General features: G+C 58.8%; 1 protein-coding gene across 1 annotated transcript in view; it reads right to left on the bottom strand.

The window, feature by feature from the left end:
- The window catches only part of LOC136993790 (antigen WC1.1-like), a 321,017-nt gene that overhangs the window by 183,359 nt on the left and 118,176 nt on the right, over positions 1-19,482 (bottom strand). Inside the window, exons 6-9 of the mRNA XM_067308737.1 lie at positions 12,749-13,070; positions 8,998-9,308; positions 8,247-8,561; positions 7,093-7,407 (exon numbers count right to left, since the gene is read on the bottom strand). Coding sequence (XP_067164838.1) covers positions 7,093-7,407; positions 8,247-8,561; positions 8,998-9,308; positions 12,749-13,070 — 1,263 coding nt within the window. The remainder of the gene's footprint in view (positions 1-7,092; positions 7,408-8,246; positions 8,562-8,997; positions 9,309-12,748; positions 13,071-19,482) is intronic.

The raw sequence follows: 19,482 nt of genomic DNA, 5'->3' as shown, positions 1-19,482 counted from the left end.
GCAGGTGAGCAGGCACTGGGGTCGCTGCAGGTGACAGGAGCTGATTCAGCAGCTGAGGCAGTAGGAGCAGGAGAGGGAGAGTCAGGCAGAAGCACAATGGCTGGTGTGTTGGTTGTGAGGTCACTTCCATTACACTTCCCTGATTGGCCAGCAGTGGGCAGGCAGCATTATGAGGTCATGAGCATCATCAAAGAGGCTGCCCAGCAGCAAGGAGAGCTTGGGAGGAGGCAGGTGGGAGGGACAGGTGAAGGTGACATTGGTAGCTTTGATTGTGAGGTGTCTCCTTTCACAGCAGCTGATTGGCCAGCAGCAGGTGGGCAGGCCTGTGAGGTCATCGGGGCATGACAAAGTCCATGAGGTAGACATGAGAGCCTGGAGGGAGGAAGGAGGGAGAGGCAGATGACCATGACACTGCTGGCATAGTGATTGTGAGGTCACCTCTATGAGTGCAGCCTGATTGGTCAGGAGCAGGCAGGCAGGTGGGTGGGCACTGTGAGGTCATGAAGGGCAGGAGGAAGCCCCCAGGAGAGAGGAGAGCTCCTGAAGGGGGCAGGGGCAGGGAAATGTAAATGTAAATGTAGCATGACTGGGAGCTGGTTTGTGAGGTCACTTCTACTGCAGCACTCTGATTGGGCAGCAAGCTGGCAGGCACTGTGAGGTCATGAAGCAGGTCAGAAAACCTTCCCCATGGAGAGGAGAGCTCAGGGGAGGGGAGAGGGAGAGATGAGTTAGAGCGATGTGTTGGATGTTTATTGTGAGGTCAATTCCTTGCATCAGCCGGATTGGCCATTAGCATGTAGGTCAGCTGGGAGGTGTTGTGAGGTCATCAAGAACATCAAAAAACTCTCCTGAGCCAAAAGGAGAGCTCAGGGAGAGGGAAGGCAGGTGAAGGGGGACAACACTGGGATGAGGATGTCACTTCTTTTGCAGTGTGGTGAGATCTTTAGAACTGAAGTTATGCCTGTGATACAAGGATGACATTCAAGTTTATCCGATATAGTCCTATATCAATGGGAGTGGATTGTGCATGTTCTGGAGTGGTTACATGGGACCACAGGCCAGCTGGACTATCAGAATTCATTGAAACAACCCTCCTGAGGGACTTCACCTGACCCAGGTGAAGATGCTATTGCAAGGACACTTATGACAGAGAATACCATCAACAGCTGGGCAGCAACCAAGCAATCTTGTTCAAGAGGTTTGGATTCCCCAAATGAGCATTATCTAAGCAAAAGATCCAAAGGAATTAGATTTCTTTTTTTTTAAACAAACACTTTGTCTATGAATGCCTGTGAAGCAAACAAATCATTTTGACCCATCCTGCAAGGTCCCCAGCACCAGTGCTCTGGCCAGGAGAGGAGCCGAGATGTCCCCTGGGACATGCTGCTGCCCACGGAGGGTCAGTGCAGGTCCTGGGGCTGGAGGAGCTCCCAGCATGACACAGGGAAATGCTGCCATGGGAGAGGGTGCTGGTGACAGCTGCTGGCTCCCTCCTCTCCCGGAGGGCAGCGTCCTGCTGTTTGCAGCACTACCAAGCTGTGGCTGTTCCCAGCAGGGAGCCCAGCTTTGCCCTGCCCCGGCTGGGGGGATGGAGGGGGCTCACACAGCCCCACTGCCGGGCTGTGGCTTGGCTGCTGGGGCAGAGGAGAGCTGCCCCTCCTGGGACCCAGAGCTGAAACCCTCCTGCGAAGCAGAGCCAGCGCTGGGCAGCACTGGGGCTGGGGACGTTATCCTCTGCCTCCCCGAGAGAGACACCAGACCCTGGGCAGAGACATCTGATTTTGTCTCCCGGCCTGATGGTGCCTGTTGCGGGGGAGAGGCGAGCTGTGCTGGGGAGCTGGGCAGGGAGAGCTGACGGCAGTTGCGTGGCCCCATGCTTTCCTGTGCCTGCCAGGCCTGAACTCAGTAAATGAGTGGAGGATGGATGCAGAAGTGGTGGGTGGGGGGATGATAAAAGGAAGGAAAGAGAAAAAAATGCAAGGGAAAAAGTAGGGAACATAATTTCAGTGTAGGAAAGGAAAGTTAAAGCAGGAAAAAAATGCTACTATCAGAAACTGCCAGTTTAGTCACAGAATCCCAATGTTTTTTACATATAGATACAGATCATATAGATTCAGACACAGATGCATTTGGCGACTCCTCCCCATTCCAGGAGATCTCTTCCAGGAGCTCAGGTGTCAGCTCAGTGCAGGAAAGGAAATGAGCCAGGGTGAAGGCAGAGTATGTTTTTGTGCGTTTGGCCTTAGCCCCACTGCCTGTCAGTGTGTGGCATGGGAAATCCATCAGGAAGAGACAGCAGGGTGCGGAGACCCCCCCCCCCCGGCTGGAGGAGGGAGGGCAGTTTGGGTGCCAGATGCTGCACAGCTGCTGAACCCTCCTCCCCACTCAGCTCCTGTGTGAGAGGTTTCTCACCTGTGGGTGCTGGGGCGCAGTTGGTTAAAACCCGGCCTAGGACCAGGGATCCTCCCTCAGCTCCCATCAGCAACTGCTTTAGGAGTGGACATGAAATCTTCTCTCCATGGAAATATGCCCTTGTGAGCATCCTCAGGGATGGGCCTGTCCCAAGGCCGGGGCTGGAACCGTGACTTTGGGCTGGAGCCCACATATTGTGGTGGTCCCTTCTCCAGCCCACTGCCCTCTCCCTCTTCTGCCTCCCACCCTGCTGAAGGAAATGTCCTCTCCTGTCACTGACTGCTCCCGTCCCCTGCATCTGCACACAGATATTCCCTGCACAGACCCAAACTGGTGCCCCAGGTGAGGCGGCTCCTTCTTCTGCCCTTGCAGCCCATCAGCGGGAGGGCAGAGGGGTGGGGGTGGATGGCAGCAGGGGGGCATCCCAGGGCTTCCCTGAGCCCTGGTGCCTCACAGCCCCTGCCAGGAAGGAGCCAGCTCTGGGCTGTGCCAGGAGTGCTCGGGGGTCCGTGAGGGCCATGGGAGCCAGGAGCAGCCCCTGGAAATGGGAGACCCTGTGGAGCCACAGGAGGGGAAATCCCAGCCCCGGGCGCCTCAACAAGCTGCTCTGCACCATGTGCAGGGTCTGTGGGAAGCAGAGCTGCCTCTCAACTGCTGTGAGGAGGTGATCCCCAGGCAATGAGCCCCTCTGGGGCTGGCTGGGGTGTTCAGGGCTCTGCTGTCACCTCCAGGCTCTCTGCTGTGGGGCCACAGCCCAGGACCAACCCTGTCACTGCCTCCCGGTGGTGGCATCCTTGCCTGGGACCAGGGTGGTCCAGGCAGAGCCCCTGGGAAAAGAGTAAGCAGGGGCACTCCTGGGGTGAGGAGACTGGACCTCCCTGCCCAGAGAGGCATTACGGGACCCTGCAGAGAGACCCAGTTTGGCTGGAAGCTCTCGTGTGCTTTGCAGGATGGAAATGTCTCTGCCAGCAGGAATATCCTCCAGCTGAACTGTTCACTATTCCCACACTCCAGGGTCCATGGGCATTTGCAGGCGCACAGCCTGCCTCAGAGCCCGCTGGTCCCGAGACGTGTCCCTTCCCCACTGCTGGTTCTTGGTGCTTCGCCCTCCCTGATCAGCCTCGGGGAGACACCCCAACACCTGGGGAGGGAAGCACCAGCTCTGGATCAGACTCCCAAATGGTTTTAATAAGAACAAATACCAATGCATGGCATAGAAGTAGACGAATAAAAATAGACAAAATGCCCAGCTCTTTCTGCTACCAGTGGGAGAAGGGAGACTGGTCTCTGGCACTCATGGCTCTCCCAGCTGCTCAGACCTCTCTTCTGTCTCAGGTGCACCCAACCGCATGGCAGGGGTGGGCTCTCCTGGCCCTGGGCTCAGGGACCTTTGGGCACCAGGGTCCAGTCTCTCAGCCTTGGTGTCCTCATGGGGATGTGTCAGAGTTGCCTCTTCAGCATCATCGTACCCCGTGTCTGTGGGGAGCAGGGATGGGGCATCTCTCTTGGCTCCTGGGGCCCCATCACTTCCCCAGGAGGGCAGGCTCCCCTCTGGAAGCAGCAAGGCCGGTGCATTGCAGTTGGCCCCATGCACGTGCCCCTCCTGGGCTGTAAATCCCCTTCCTCTCCCTCCTCTCACTGTCCCGAGATGTCCAGCCCCTTATCCCACCCCAGTTTCCACAGCAGGAAAACTCCTGGCGCAGGTTCCCTCCCTGTCCCGGGAGGTCGGGCTCTCAGTATGCAGTGACTCTCCGGGCACTGGGGACGGCACCCCAGGAGCCGGCAGCACTGCACTTCCCCCTCACCTCTCTGAGCCTCCCCAGGCCTGTTTCCCTCCTCTGCTTCCCTGGGCCCTTCCCAGTCTCGCTGCCCAGGAACAAGATCCTCCCCGGGGTCAGAGACTTCTCTGGCATCATCATAGCCATCTGCTGGGTCACCTCTGGGCAGGACAGGGACATCTGAAAGGAGAGGGGAGCTGGTGGCAATGAGAAGAGCCCTCCTGCAGAGCGGAGGAAGGAAGGATGTGCAGAAACGAGGGGCTGAGATGCTGGTGTTGGCATGGCCACAGGAGACTCAGCATCCAGCCCACCTCCCCCGGGGTTGTGGGAGCGTGCATATGGCAGCGGGGATCCCTCTCACCCAGCTGCAGGGACAGCAGTGCTGGGATCGGCACCGGATCTGGCTATGGAGACTCCCTGTGTGCTCAGGGAGACGTCAATGCCTCAGGGTGAGCTTGGGGCCTGCCGGAGGCAGGGACAGGTTGAGCCCGGGAAGTCCCCCTGCGACCCCGCAGGGCTCAGGGCTGCAGGCACCCAGCTCAGATGGGCACGTGCGACCCTCACCCGCTCCACATGGCTCTGGAGTCATTCCTGATGGTGATTCCTCCCCACCCTGATGGTGACACTCAGTGACACTGCTGTTGGTCACACAGCTACAGGGAGGAGAGACCAACCCTTCCTCTGCCTCACCCTCCATTACCTGGTGCTGACCCAGGACCGTCCTCCTCCTCGCTGTCCCCAGGCTCGGGCTGCAGCTTGGTCAGGGACCCCTCCAAAGAGGAGCCTGGTGAGGGGAGCAGCGGGTGTTATTGGGGTGAGCCCTGCTGACCCTGCTCATGGCCAGCGCTGCTGGGGACGGGGACCCACACAGCAGGGACTGCATGGGGAGGAGGGCTCGGGGCTCGTCCTGCTCCCATGGGACAAACCCCGTCTCAAAGGGCCTTTCGGAGTTGCCCTGGAACAGCCCCTTCCCTCACCCACCAGGTACAACCCTGGACAGGCAGCCCAGCAGGCAGGGAGGAGCTGTGCCCTGGGCTGGGATGGGCAGAACTGGTGGGGAGGAAGCTCCTCACAGGGCTGCTCTCCCCACAGACCCTGTGGCCCAGCACTGTGGGGACCACTGGTCTGGGGGCTGCCAAGGTCCCATCCTGGGTCAGGGCTGGGGGAAAGGGCCCTGAAGATGTGCTCCCTCCAAAGTGGACCCACACCCACCTGAGCGACCGAACATCGCCTGCTTCTCCCATGTCAAGCTGTAGTCGATCTCCTGGTACACGGCCTCAGAGAAGGGTTCCAGAGACCTCCTGGAGCCTGGCGACAGAGGCAGGGTTGGCACAGGGACGTGGAGACAGGAGACCAGGCTCCGATGTGCTCACCCAGCCCTTCCCCCAGGCCAGACCAGCACTGACCCCACAGCCCAGCCCCACTGCTCTGTCCAGGCACCACTGCCACGTCCCCAGTGACAGCAACATCCCTGTGGAGATGGTCTGGGACAACGTCACCCTCACCCTGTCCCTTCAGAGACAGCCCCATGCCCCTTTTGGCCCCGAGTCTTGTCCCTGGTCTGACCCTGGAGCAGCTCCCACAGCTCCTCTCCCCGGGGAGCTCCCTGCTCTCTGCCAGATGGGTCCATAACATGGCCCTGCCCTGCCATGGGTAGGCAGGGCTGGGCAGAGAGAGCAGCCTGGGGACCGGACACCCGCACTGAGAGACCCCCTGCCCTGGGCTCCTCCTGGCATCGCTCCTGCCCCACAGCCTCCCCTCCAGCGCTACCCAGAGCACAGCCAGCAGCATCCTCAGATGTCTCCTGCTGCTCCCATCTCCCCCAGCCCCTCGCTGCCATTTCTCTCCTCGCCCATCACCATCTCCTCCTGCATCTGGACTCTCTCCTCCCCTGGTTGCTGCTGTCCCACAGCCAGACAGTGGAGGGGCAGGGAATAGGGCAGGAGGCAGCACCCCCACCCCAGCTCCATCTGTGCCCCTCACAGACAACCCACAGCACCCGCGGGGCTGCCAAGAGGCATCGCCCACCCTGGGACCGATGGGGAAGGACCCACCTCTGCGCTGAGCCCTGGCACTTCGCACTTGCCCCACCAGGAGGGCCAGCAGCAGGCAGAGCAGGGCCCCCAGGATGATGCAGATGATGACAGGCACCGAGATTCTCCCGCTGTCCCTCGCACGGCCCTGGGTGAGATCTGCAAGGGCAGGGACATGGACGAGGCAGCCCCTGGCCTGGGGGAGGTGGGGGTCCAGGGGCATCCCAGTCCTGACCCCCCCACACACACACAGCAGCAGGGGGTGGAGGCACAGGGTTGAGTCACAGGGCAGTTCCCACCCTGCTGGGTGAATCACAGCCCTCCCCAAAGCCACCGGCTCCTACCCCAGGGCCTCCTCTCTGGGGCTTCACACCCCAGCACAGAACCCCTTCCCTCGGGCTGCAGGTCACAACCTGGCCCCAGAGAGATCAACCTCAGGGAGGAGGGGAGGTTACCTGCTCGAGGAGGTGACGTTGTCGTCCTCGGAGCAGCTGCAGAGCAGAGAGAGAGATAGAGGGGTGTGTGTGTGTGTGTGTGTGTGTGTGTGCGGACATGTGTGCGCGCACGGACATCCCCTTAAAGTCCCATCTGAACTGTCCTTCTCTGGGTCCCCATGACAGGACCAGGGTCCTCTGCTCTGGGCCGTGGGGAGGACAGCACCGGCAGACCAGGGGATGCACTTACAGGGGTTGCAGGAGTCCCACGGGCAGAGGCCTGAAGACACCCAGCCCCACAACAGCTGCTCCCCACCTGACACCAGACACCTGACCTCCCCAGGGGCATCCTTGCTCTGAGGAGCTCTGGGGCCTTGTGAGGACACAGCTGGGGAAACATGTCCTGGAACAAGGGGACGAAGCACTGCTACTCACCGGAGCAATTCACAGCAGCATCTTCCTTGTGCTGGCAGGCACCGCTGTCCCCAGGCTGGGTGCAGCAGTCCCAGAGAGATTGCTCCGTCCCTCTGCACTCTACACGCTCCAGCCAGATGGGACCTGTCCCCTTCCCAAATGCAGCCTTCCGCAGGGCAGACACTGCAGGGCCACAGCCCAGCTGCCTGCAGGCAACCTCAGCATCCTTCATGTCCCAGGAGCCATCGCACACCGTCCCCCAGGAGCCGCGGTGCCAAACCTCCACTCTGCCTGAGCACCCGTCCTCTCCTCCCACAGCACGAATCTTCTCCATCTCTGGAAAATGCAGAACCCCCCATGTCACTGGGGCAGCTGGGAGAGCCTGGCCAAGCGAGAAGGGCACATGGAGGAGCAGCTACCTGTGCAGCTCGTAGAGTTGGGACATTCGGCCACCGGGGCTGGAGTGGCTTCTGGTCGTCTCCCTGCAGAAGGAAATGCTGCGGTGAAGGGGCTGCTTCATGGGAGTCATGTGGACAGGAGCAGGACTGACCTGTGCTTGAACCTCCCAGTGCCTCCTTGCTCATGGACACAGCTGGATCCCTGGTAATTCAGGGTAGAACAGCACAGCACTGAAGGCTTACCCCTGGCTGCTCACCCCCAAAGGCTCCCTGGTTAGCAGAGGAGCAGAAGGATGTACCCAGAGGGCAGGCTTCTCTGAGCTCTGCTGCCAGCAGTGCCCTGCACGCTGCCTGTTTCCTACATAACCCTCAGCCACCAGGACTGGTTTCACTCTCCCCCTTCCCGTTCCCTCAGCAAAACACAGCCATGAGCAGGATGTTCTGCATGGACTTCCCAAGCTAAAAGGTGGTTGTCTGGGCCCTCTCTATGGGCAACAGAGAGCAACAGGCACCTCCAAGAGGTGTCCAAGGGGAGCTGGAGGAGACCCTGCCTGGAGGTGCCTCTGCCCCTCCTTGGGCTACGCAGGGAACTCAGGACAGCTATTGCTGATGGACACGTGTCACTCTGAGAGATGAAGTCTTGTTTGTGTCACTGACAGCACAGTGGTCTGAAATGGAACATAAAAGCCACTCCAAGCTCTTTCTCTGCATTGCACCTTGCTGAACAGGGAGCAGGACCTGCTGTGAGCCTTTGTGCCCAGGTGGCTCCAGCCTTACCACTGCAGGTGATGCGAGTCTCTTCTCGTTGGTCATAACATGACTGCTGCTTCCAGGGAGCAGAGGGACACTGCCAAAAGGAGCTGTTCATCTTCCCACACTCAACACGATCCAGCCATGTGGAGCCAGATATCCTGCCATACGGCAGGTCTGTTTCAAGGAACCCTTCATCTCCACAGCCCAGCTCTTTGCACACCAGGGACATGGTGTCAGGAGTCATTGAGTTGGAGCAAACACTCCCCCACGTCCCATTGTAGAAAACCTGCAGGCGCCCAGAGCAGCCGTTGCTCTTCTCCAGCCTTAGGGCCGTGAACTCTGGAAGGAAAGGCACAAAGTGGGGCGGAACAAGCTGGTCCTGGGGTGAGGAGAGAGAAACCTGAAGCAACCCTGAAAATCCCCCAGGTTATTCTATGGCATCCATGGGCAGGAAGGCTTACTGCAAGGAGCAGGGACTCTTCTGGACACCCCAGGGCTCAGACAGGCAGAGGGCACTGCCAGCAAGTCACTGTTTCACCAAGGGAGCAGAGAGAAGTCCCCAACGTGCAGCACTACCCTCCCCTCTAAGCCCTGGGGACGTCTGTGCTCTCCCTATAACCCTGACTAGCTCCAGTGAGCACTGTGCACGGATGTTCCCAGGATGGGGGCAGGAAGGGGGCTCAGGGCAGCCAGGGGCAGGCTCGGCCATGCCCTGCTCTCCCTGCATCCCTACCTCCCCAAGCACCAGGCTCCCACCACTGCTCCCCACACAGACCTGAGCAGACGACTCCTGCGTCCTCTTTGTGCCTGCAGTCGTGCTGCCCCCAGGCCCCGGCAGGGCAGTCCCAGAGAGCAGCTTCACCCCCGGAGCAGTTCACCTCATCCAGCCAGATCTGCCCGGAGCCTTCCCCGTAATGAGCAGAGCCGGGCGCCTCCATGGCCACCCCACAGCCCAGCTGGTGGCAAACAACGGTGGCGTCGGACAGGTCCCAGGAGTTGTCGCAGACGGTCCCCCAGGTGCCCTTGTAGTAGATCTCCACTCTCCCGGCACAGCGCCCTGTCCCGTTCACCAGCCGGACCCGCCGGCTCCCTGCAGCCGGGAGAAACACCAGCTGTCAGCGGCTCCCGGCCCTGGGGAGCACAGTGTGTTGGGGACTGTCAGTGACTCACCTGAGCAAACCACTCCCACATCCTCCGCAATTCCTTCTGGCACTGCCTCAGGCAGGGAGGTGTTGCAGAGGGTCAGGCGAGTCTCCTTCCCTGCACACTGGACCCTTCTCAGCCCCACGGGGCCCGTCCCTCGCTCAGACTTTGGTGGGTTGTAGGCTCGCTCTGCCTCTCCGCACTGGAGCTGCCGGCACACCACGCTGGCATCGTTCACATCCCACTGGTCATCCAGGACTCTGACCCACGTCCCGTGCAGCAGCATCTCCACTTGCCCGTCACAGCGGCTCCCTCCGCCCACCAGCCACAGGGATTCAGAGGATCCTGCTCGGAGACAGGCAAAGTGCCCTGGACCCTCTGTGACACCGGGGAGCCCTGCACCCTGCCATGTGTCTCCCATTTCTGATGCCCTGGGACACCCAGGGACTCACCCATCTGTAGCCGGCTCACAGTGAGGAACTTGAGGATGGAAGTTTTCCAAGTTTTTTTTTTTCTTTTTTGCTCCAGTCACTAAACCTTGCTGACTACAAATGTCATTTCTCAGGAAGGGACAGGGATGGGGAAGCATGGGAGGTGAGGGCAAATCCCAGAGCCACCAGATATGTCCTTAATGATGAATGTGGAGCAGCTTCAGCAGGAGGAAGCACTGGCCTGTGCAATGGCCTGGGTGACAGACAGGATGAGCACAAGCCTTGCTCCATCTCCACGCTGGGACTGGCCCCTGCTGAGACACCCAGGGGAGAACCCACACGTCTCTACCCCTCTGCATCCCTAGGGATCAGGGACATGGAGCTTGTGTCCTTGGCAGGAAGCAGAGGGATGAGGGCCTTTCTTACAAAACAGGACGAGTTTGGGGTTCATAGTGACAAGAAGCAAGGGCAAATCCCAGCCCCGCTCTGCAGCTCGGCCTCAGGGATTGCTCCTGCTGGACGCGCCCACAGCAGCCCCTGCAGGCGGTGGGATCAGGGTCTGCAGGGCTCTCTGTGGTCTGGGACGGGGCTGTGTGCTGCAGGAAGGAGTGGAGGGTCCTTCACAGCTGCACTGAGTGGAGCTGTGTCCCACAGCCCCGTCCTGTGCCTGTGCTGTAGCAGGGGAGCGGAGGAGCCCAGGCCAGGCAGTGGTCTCCAGGGCCTGAATCAGCTGCCCTGGGGAGGCAGAGACCTGAGCAGGCAAAGCCCTTTGAACCCCTCCATGGGAAGCCAGGGTTTCTCCAGGGAGAAATTCAGTTTGTCATTGCCATGGGCTCCCCAGCTTTGGGTTGCCGTGTCACACACAAGGGGCAAGTTTAGTTAATCCTCCATTTTCCCTGCACTCACCTGAGCAAAAAAAGCCAGCATCATTGTCATGTGAACATGAGGAGGCCCCCAGGGCAGTCACAGGGCACTGTCCCAAATGGGATTCGGTCCCCTCACAGTGGAAGGTGTCTCTCCAGACAGGGCCGGTTCCTCTCCCAAAATGCCCTCCTCCGGGAACAGATTCGGCAAATCCACAGTTGAGGTGATGACAGAGAACGTGTGCATCAGAGATGTCCCAGTGAGAATCACAGAGGGTTCCCCAAGTCCCCCGCACCTGGATCTCCACCTGCCCTGAACACACCGTGCTGCCATTCACCAGCCTGAACCCTGGATATATTGCAAGGGAGAGAGAGGGTAATTAGAGAGGATCACTTTGTGCTTGTGCTCATCCATTAGTGGAGGGGGAAATGTCATAGAGATTCAATCCCATCTCCTTCGCTTCTGTCACAACAGGAAGACAGATGGCTCCACCCCTCCTGCACTCGCACCATGCTCAGCGCAGTCACTTCCCTGCTCCCCTACCCCACAGCACACAGCTCACAGGAGGCATTTCACACCTCCTCCCTGAATGCTCACGTGTGCAGGTGACACCAGCGTCGTTTGCGTGGGTGCAGGTCTGGTTGCTGAGGGACATCCTGGGGCAGGAGGAGAGGACGGATTCATTCCCCACACACTGCAGCTCTTCGTCCCAGATGGCACCGACCCCCTCTCCAAAGTGAGCTGCCCCGGGGATGGACAGGACTGTGCCACACTGCAGCTCCCTGCAGATAACGTCAGCAGCTTCGAGACCAAAGTGTGAGTCACACACTGGTCTCCATCTCTGATCTCCACACGTCCTGAGCAGGGGCTGGCCCCTCCAACCAGCTGGACAAATCCTGGAGAAAACACCAATGACAGGCAGTTCCCAGAGGCTTCCAGCAGTTACATACCTGCATCCCACATGATTCCCAAGGCAGCCACATCCAGAATGACCCATGAACACCCCAGCAGCAGCCGTCCGTGGGTGTTGATAACACAAACCCTTCGGGGCCCCTTGCACCTCCTCTCACACCCACACTGCACTCCAGGGCTTGTGTCTATCCTGGACCCACAGCCACAGGCACTGCTCAGGCAAATGCTGCTGCCCCAGGAGCCCAGCGCTGCCCAGCACAGGCCCCCAGCACCACAGTGCCTGGACCAGGAAAACAGGCCCAGGCACTGCGGAGCTCAGAGCCAGGCTGGGGAATCACCTCAGAGCAGCCCAAAATGCTCCCTGTTCCTGGGGGTGTCCTGGGGTGTTGGGGTGTCTGTGAGGGGAGACACATCCCAGGCACAGAAATGGTGCAGCTGTAACCGGGCCGGTGTCTGGGCCAGCTGTCTCCTCCGACACATGCTTGGGGAGAGGTGTCCCCAGGTAGGGCCACAGCGCACTGCTGGGGCTGTGCACGTTGCAGCCAGCGACCAGGCAGAGGAACAGGAGATCCGCTTGCAGCTCTGGGCTGACACCAGCGCACGCTGCAAAAGCAGGTGCAGATGAGGGTCAGCAAGTGCTGGCAAAGCCCTGTGGCACGGGGCAGCGTGGGGAGCCGAGGGCCGGCAGGAGCGGCTGGACAGCGGGTCAGTGCTGCCTGGACAGGCCACGTTCCCCGCGGGGCTGTGACAGCCCCAAGGACCCTGCAGGGCGGCCTGAGCGTGCAGTGATGTGGGAGGGAGCAGTCAGGGGCCTCGCAGCCGCCAGGCCCCGAGCCCGTGTGCGGCTGGTCCTCATGGGGCGGCCCTGGGCACGGGGTGCAAGGTGCTGCCCGTCACCTTGCTCCTCTGCCCCAGGCCCTGCTCTCCTCCTCTCTGAAAAGCCCCTTCAGTTCAGCCTGAGGGTGGGCTGAGCCCCCGCGACCCTGATGGGGTCTGTGCACCCGCGGTGGGCTCACCCGGGGCTTTCCCCAGGGACAGCAGCAGCAACAGTCCCAGCTCGGCAGCGAGAGTAGCCACGTCAGGGCCTGCTCCGGTACCCACGCATTTCTCCTTCCGGGCACAGCCCGGTTAGTCCCCGATCCCAGGACCCGCCCCAAAGGTGAGGAACTGGCTGACTCCTTACCTGAACAAACCACTCCAGCGTCCTCAGCATGATAGCAGTTATGTTTACCCCAACCATGATGACTGCACTCAGACAGAGCAGTCTCGGTGCCAGTGCAGCGAAGCCAGCTAAGCCAAATCTGGCCAGATCCTGGCCCAAAATGTGCATACTCAAGAGCTTGGAGAGCAGATCCACAGCCCAGCTGCTTACAAACTACAGCAGCATCTTCCATGTCCCAGCCAAAATCACACACCGTCCCCCACTGGCCCTGGTGTTTCACCTCCACTCTCCCAGCACAGCGACTGTCTCCAGCCTCCAGCCTCACCTCCGCAGCACCTTCAAACACAGACATGGGGGTGGTTAGGAGAATGCCGAGGCCCCGCGCTGCAGCTGTGCAGGGTCCCCTGCACAGGGCTGAGTCCCAGGCACGGGGGCTGTGAGCCCTCTCCCCTCTGGGCTGTTCCAGGGGCAGTGTCGGGGTCCGGCTTCTCCCTGCGGGCTGCGCTGGGCTGGGCTGGGGGATGCCCAGCTCCAGCCCTTCTGGGCCATTCCCACCCCAGATCCCTTGGCACCTCCTTGCACCCCATCAGCACCCTGTACCCTGTCCATGCCCACCTGGACGCAGTGCCTGGCCCTGCACAGGGCACCTGCTCCTCCCCAGCATGGTGCCCCGTGAGCAGCCCCAAACCCCCAGGCCTCCCCACACTGCTGCGTCCCCCACGACCTCAGCCTCCTGCCCACCACCTGCCCTGGGCACCACTCAAACCCACCCACCTCCCCCAGGGCTTTCCATGTCCCCAGGGAGCACCAAGAGGATCCCCAAGATTCTTCCAATGCTCATTCCCTCCTTGCCCATGTGGATGAGCCCAGCCCCTACCCTCAGCCAGGGCCCCTGGGAAGGACACCTCTCTACCGGGCTGTGGATGCAGATGCCCTGGTCCCCTTCTCTCTGCAGGGCACAAACTGCCCCTCCTTGGGCCAGGCACACCCTGACCCCAGGGCAGTGAACAGCACAGAAACCCTCCTGGGCACCCTGAGGGTTGGCTGTGTCCTGGGGATCGCTGAGCTCTGCAGACACCAGCTGACCCACCACCAGCTCCAGGGGCACAGTACTGGGGGAACAGGGGTCCTGAAACAGTGCCCAAGGACGAGGTGTCTATAAGCACACCCAGGCACCAACTGCCATAAGCACAGGAGCCCTGGAAGCACAAACATCCTTCTCCCACACAGAGAGGCACAGGGTCGATGGACTTGAGCACCCTCTGACCCTTGTCTCACTGCTTTCTGGGATGAAACCCCTTTTCCAGAGGGATCCCCATGACCCCACTGGTGCCCATTGGACCCAGGGCCATGTGATAAGGAAGCAGGCACTTACCCCAGCAGAGCTGCACCCAGAGGAGCAGCCACAGCACCCGACGGACCAGGAGTCCCTCTGCCTCCATCTGCAGCCTCCTGCCCTGACGGCACTGCCCTGATGCACCCCACTCCCTGACACAGCTCCTGGGGACTCGCACAGGACAACAAAGGCGGGAGGCCAATATATATCTGCAGGTGCTGGCTCAGCTGCAGGAGGAGCCAATCGAAGCAGCAGGCACCTTTTTAGACATTATCAGGGGTTATCTCCCTTCTGACACAGCCCAGCCCTCCAATGAACTTCTCCAGCGCTCTTCATGACCATATATGAGGCACGGCTCCACTGCGGATGTCACGGTCGCTGCTCTGGGGCATCATCGTGGGGCCCAGCCCAGTGGGACAGGGCAGATCATGGTGGGGAAATGGGTCTGTCGCCCCTTGTACCCCACTGTGGGGATGGGGAGCTTTGGGCATGTCGTACGCTGTGTTTGCCCGAGTGCCCAAGGTGCAAGTGCCCAGCTGTCTCCGCACCATGGGAACTGTGGAGCTGGGACTGCCCCTGGGACGGGCTGTGTCAGGAAGGGAAGGAAACAGAAACAGCCCCTCACCCTGCTACAGCCCTGCTGTGCCGGGAGCAGCAGCGGTGAAAGGCCTCTTTGCCATGGCCAGAGCCCCATCCCGTGAGTGCGGGCTCGTCGATCCCTTCCTGGACAGCCCCGCGGTGGGTGCCCTGGTCAGGAGCAGGGAGCTGGGCCGTTTCACTCCTCTGACAGCACACAGGCCAGCCCAGGTGTTCAGACCCCCCTGACTCTCAGCATGTTCACCCCACAGCCCGTTATTCCCTCGCAGGGGCTGATTGGGAGATCAAAGCCTCGCCTGCAGGTGCATAAACCACAGCCCACGTGACCTCGGCAGCCTGCGTCGCGCTCTCCCTGCAGCAGTGCCCGAGCCAGGAAGACGGTGGTTTCTCTCTGGGCTTGCTTCCCCAAGCACTGTCACTGCATGGAGCCGCTGTGCCAGCTCCAGCCCCAAACCTGCTCCCAGGGATGGCGCTGCAGGGGCTGCTCCTGCTGCCTTTGCAGGCACGGCTGCTGGGCACAGCTCCTAGAGGGGGATTTTTCCTCGCAGGTGACCTAACCACTCCCAGGCCCCTGCACTCAAGGCTGGGCACGGGGACGGGTGTCCCCTGTGCAGCAGGGTCTCAGTGCTCACAGCTCACAGCACTACCACAGCCCAGGGCCATCGGCACTTGGCACCTCGCCATCTCTCTGTAACTCCTGTCCATCGCACACCATCATTTATGCAAAACAGCAAACACATTTCACTGCAGTTTCTCATTAGTGACGCTGCATCTCACACCACCCCACCATGCTGCTATTGCACACCTTCATGCATTCCAGTGCCACTAGACTTTCACGTATGGTCATGTATGTTACTTTTCCACTTACTCAGTGGTTTTCTATTCAGAAATGCTGGGGCATTGTATTAGGCTCTTTGAATATTACTGTGCCTTTCTTTTTTCACATTACTGCATTATGTTCTCCTTCCATGGGATGCTGTCCTTATCCTCTCAGGAGCACTTTGCATTTAACTTATTCACCTTCCCTTCCCTTCCCAACAGGCACACGGCTTGGATACTGATTGTGAGGTCACTGCTGCCGGAGTGCCTGATAGGCCAGCAGCAGGCACATGGGTGGGACACGTGCTTTTGAGGTCATTCCTGCTGCAGTAACTGATAGGCCAGCAGCAGGCACAGGGCTTGAATGCCGACTGTCAGGTCAGTGCTCCCTGAATAGCTCATAGGCCAGCGGCAGACACAGCGCTTGGATGTTGATTGTGAGGTCACTTCTCCCGGAGCCCCTGATAGGCCAGCAGCAGGCACACAGCTTTGATGCTGATTGTGAGGTCACTGCAGCTTGAATGCCTGATAGGCCAGCAGCAGGCACTTGGCTTGCATGGTGATGGTGAGGTCACTACTGACTGAGTCCCTCATAGGCAAGGAGCAAGCACATGGCTTGGTTGTTGACTGTGACATCACTTCTTCCCGCGTACCTGATAGGCCAGTAGAAGGCACATGGCTTGGATCTGGATTCTGAGGTCACTGCTGCCTTAGCATGGTGCATCAGGGACACAGAGGGGACACGACTAGACATGGCAGCAAGTAGGGCCCCCCAAGGGCCTGAAAACACAGCAAGGCCAACTCTCCATCCCTGGAAGTTGCTTTTACTCCCCGAAGAGGCTTTGAAAAGGGACTTTCTGGGAACATCCATTTTCAGCCCTGCTCATGTTCAGTTCCCACCTCAAGGAAGCAGATGAATGGTCCCAAGGGACTTCACTTGGCCAAATCTTTCTTCTCTCTTGAGCCTATTCTGCTGCCAAAAAGAGGCCTCTGTGGGGATTTTTCCTGTGCCTTTCTTTGGGGCTGACATTACCTCTGTCTCCTCCAAGAGCCTTTGCACCCAGTCTCCAATGAGAACATACTTGGACAGAGAATCGGAGACCTCTAACATGTGACAGCCCCGAAGGTGATATTAAAGCAGGTGTACACACGAAGAACAGAGACCCAGTACACACCTTGCAGGAAAATCTCACAGGCTCCCTGCTGTTGGACAGGGGGAATTTCTACAGCACACAGACCCTGGAAAGCAGACATTACCAATGCTGCAGATCTGTATGCTGCTGGGACAGGAGTGACCTCAAAGTAGATTCCCAGCCATGTGCTTGTTGCTGGCCTATCAGGGACTCAGAAAGACATGACCTCACAGGCACCTGCAGAACAGTGTTTCTGTCACAGGCCTATAAGCCTCTGAGACAGAAGTGATCTCAAAAGCTCATACCCCAGCCATGGACCTGCTGCGGCTCTATCAACCGCTCAGGTAGAAGTGACCTCACAATCACCTTTCCAGACACATCTCTCCTGCTATCCAATCAGTTCATCACGCACAAGTGACCTCACAAGCAACAGCCAAGCCTTATTCCTCCAGATGGCCTATCAGGTACTCAGGCAGAAGTGACCTCATCATCAATAGCCAAGCCATGTGCCTCCTGCTGGCCTATCAACTACTTACAAAGAATTAACCTGACACCAGTGATTTTCCGGCATTCCTCTCGCAGGCAGTAGTGACCTCACTGCCCACACCCCGGCCACGTGGCTATTGCCACCTGCAGCTCCCCCTGCCTTCCCCCAAGGCTGAGCCAGCAACTCAACAGCCTCCCTGATTCACCTCGTGGCTTCACAATGCTCATAGTGAGCAAAACACCCATTACATACCAGTTACTACACCAAAAAAGCATGAGCTTCTGCCTAGGTATTACCTACATCTAGCCTATGACACTGAGGAATTGGAGAACAGCCTGTAAGGAATTCCTGGCAATATTTTCTAATGGGAGCATTGCATGGGAGCAGCGACCATGAAACTGAAGACAGCAAGGCCTCATGTCCCAGGCAGAGGGAGAAGCCTTCCTGCAACTCAGAAGTCTGGTTCCTTCCCCAATGCTGAACAAAACCAGCAAATCCTCTACACATCCAGGACAACAAGCATTCTCCTATTTCATGGTTTCACCTTCTGGAGCTCCCTGAGGAAAGCAGCCCCAGCTCCAGCACCGCTGCCCCCACCCCAGCGGCAGGGCACCTGCCACCATCTGAACGTGCCCGCAGCCCCCACCAAACCCACTCGCACCTGCTCTCTCTCCCGCTCCCTTCTCTCCTTTCCTCCCTCTCCTCTTCCCCACTGGCTCCCAAGGGACCCGCTGCAGTTCAGGGCACGGCCTCCCTCTCCCCGGGGGGTCGCTGCAGAGCAGTGCAGCACCCTGCTCCGGGCGCAGGCCTGGCTGCGGAGGAAGCTGCCCTGCCGGCTGCCGGCGCAGGGAGCTGCCTCGCTCCTGATGCCGCTGCCTGAGGGGGCTGTTTGCGCCCTGCCTTGAGCGACCGGCCCTGCGGGGCCGTGGGGCGCCACCGCTGCATGGTTCTGCCCTGCTCTCAGCGCTGCCCTGCTCTCCTGCTCCCCCGCTCTCCTCTCCCCTCTCCTCTCCCCCTTCCCTTTTGCTCTGCCCTGTCACACCTTTTCCTCCCTCTCCCCCTCGCTCCCTCTTTCTCTCCTCTCTCTCCTCTCCCCCAGGTCAGGCCCCACCCCTTCCTCCCCTCCCTGAGGACCCTGCATTGTGGACTCTGATTGGCTGATAGAGCCATCAGTCTGAGGGAGTCCCGCCCTCCTCCTCTTCCCAGCCAACAGGAAGGCCGCACTGGGGGCGTTGCCATGGCAATGCCATGGCCACGTGACCCAGCGGCGACCCCTCCCCCGGGCAGGACAGCGGCATCTTAGTGGCGGCTGTGATGTGAGAGGCTCCTTCAGCGCTGATGAGCTGCTGTTCCGGGCTGATGCACGTTGAAACACGGTTCGTGCGAGGGACGAGTCAGGACACGGAGGAAGAGGGGGCCGCAGCCCACCTGAAGGAGTCCTGGCATTTCTGCAGCTCTGCCTGCGGCCTCCTTCCCGACGTGGCCTTTGCGCAGCCCAGGCTGGCGTTGTCTCCTCGAGGATTTGCAGCGTGTCCCAGCCATGGGGTGGCCTGTGTGGCGGGTGCAACCGTGGAAGAAACGCCTGCAGTTTGCACCACAGTTAAGAATAAAGAGTCGCTGTATCTGGGGAAAGTGTTAGCTGTGAATGACTTACTGCTACCATGCAGAGCAGTTGAAGTACTGTTAAAATCTCCCATAATTTCTTTATAATAGCTTATTATGATCTTTAGAATTTCTGTTTTTCTCCTACAAAAATGGATTTCTCACTGTATTCAGCAGGAGGGAAAAATGAACCAAAGTACAGAGTGGGATTGCAGATTCTCAAGCACTTGTTCTTAAATCTCTGTCAAAAGGGAACATTTGAAATTTTAATTTTTTTAATGTTTTTTAGGTTTTAGGAACCTGGCTAAGTGTCAGTTTGACTCTGTCATTATGTGCATTCTATATTAAGATGCCCTACTGCTTATATTTATTGTTTCAAACCTTTTTTTCGCACTTGCTTTTCTTTGCTCTTACAAGTGCAGCTCTGTATCGGTCCTGCAGAAGCAGTATTGCAAACCAGCGCATGACGTGAAGGTGATGGAAGATCTTGGGTTATTCAGCGACGCAGAAAAATCTAAATATTCATTTATCTTACTGTTTTTGTGTAAGTAATATATTTCACACAGCAAAATAATACTTCTAATTTAGCTGAAATAACTTCTTCCACAGAGTACCACAGTCTGAGAAAGCTTTTTTTCTCTTCTCTAATTATAACTTACCTATTGATAGGTATGACCATACTAGAGGCATCCTCTGAGCAGGGAGGACATATTTTCTTCCCCAGAAAATGTGAGATAGCAGTCAGAAGTTGTATACATCTTATGCTGCATTCTC

The sequence above is a fragment of the Apteryx mantelli genome, chromosome 20, assembly GCF_036417845.1.
Source record: "Apteryx mantelli isolate bAptMan1 chromosome 20, bAptMan1.hap1, whole genome shotgun sequence".
Classification (NCBI taxonomy): domain Eukaryota; kingdom Metazoa; phylum Chordata; class Aves; order Apterygiformes; family Apterygidae; genus Apteryx; species Apteryx mantelli.
Note: the sequence above shows the minus strand (reverse complement) of the source record. Positions and strands in the feature narration are given on the sequence as shown.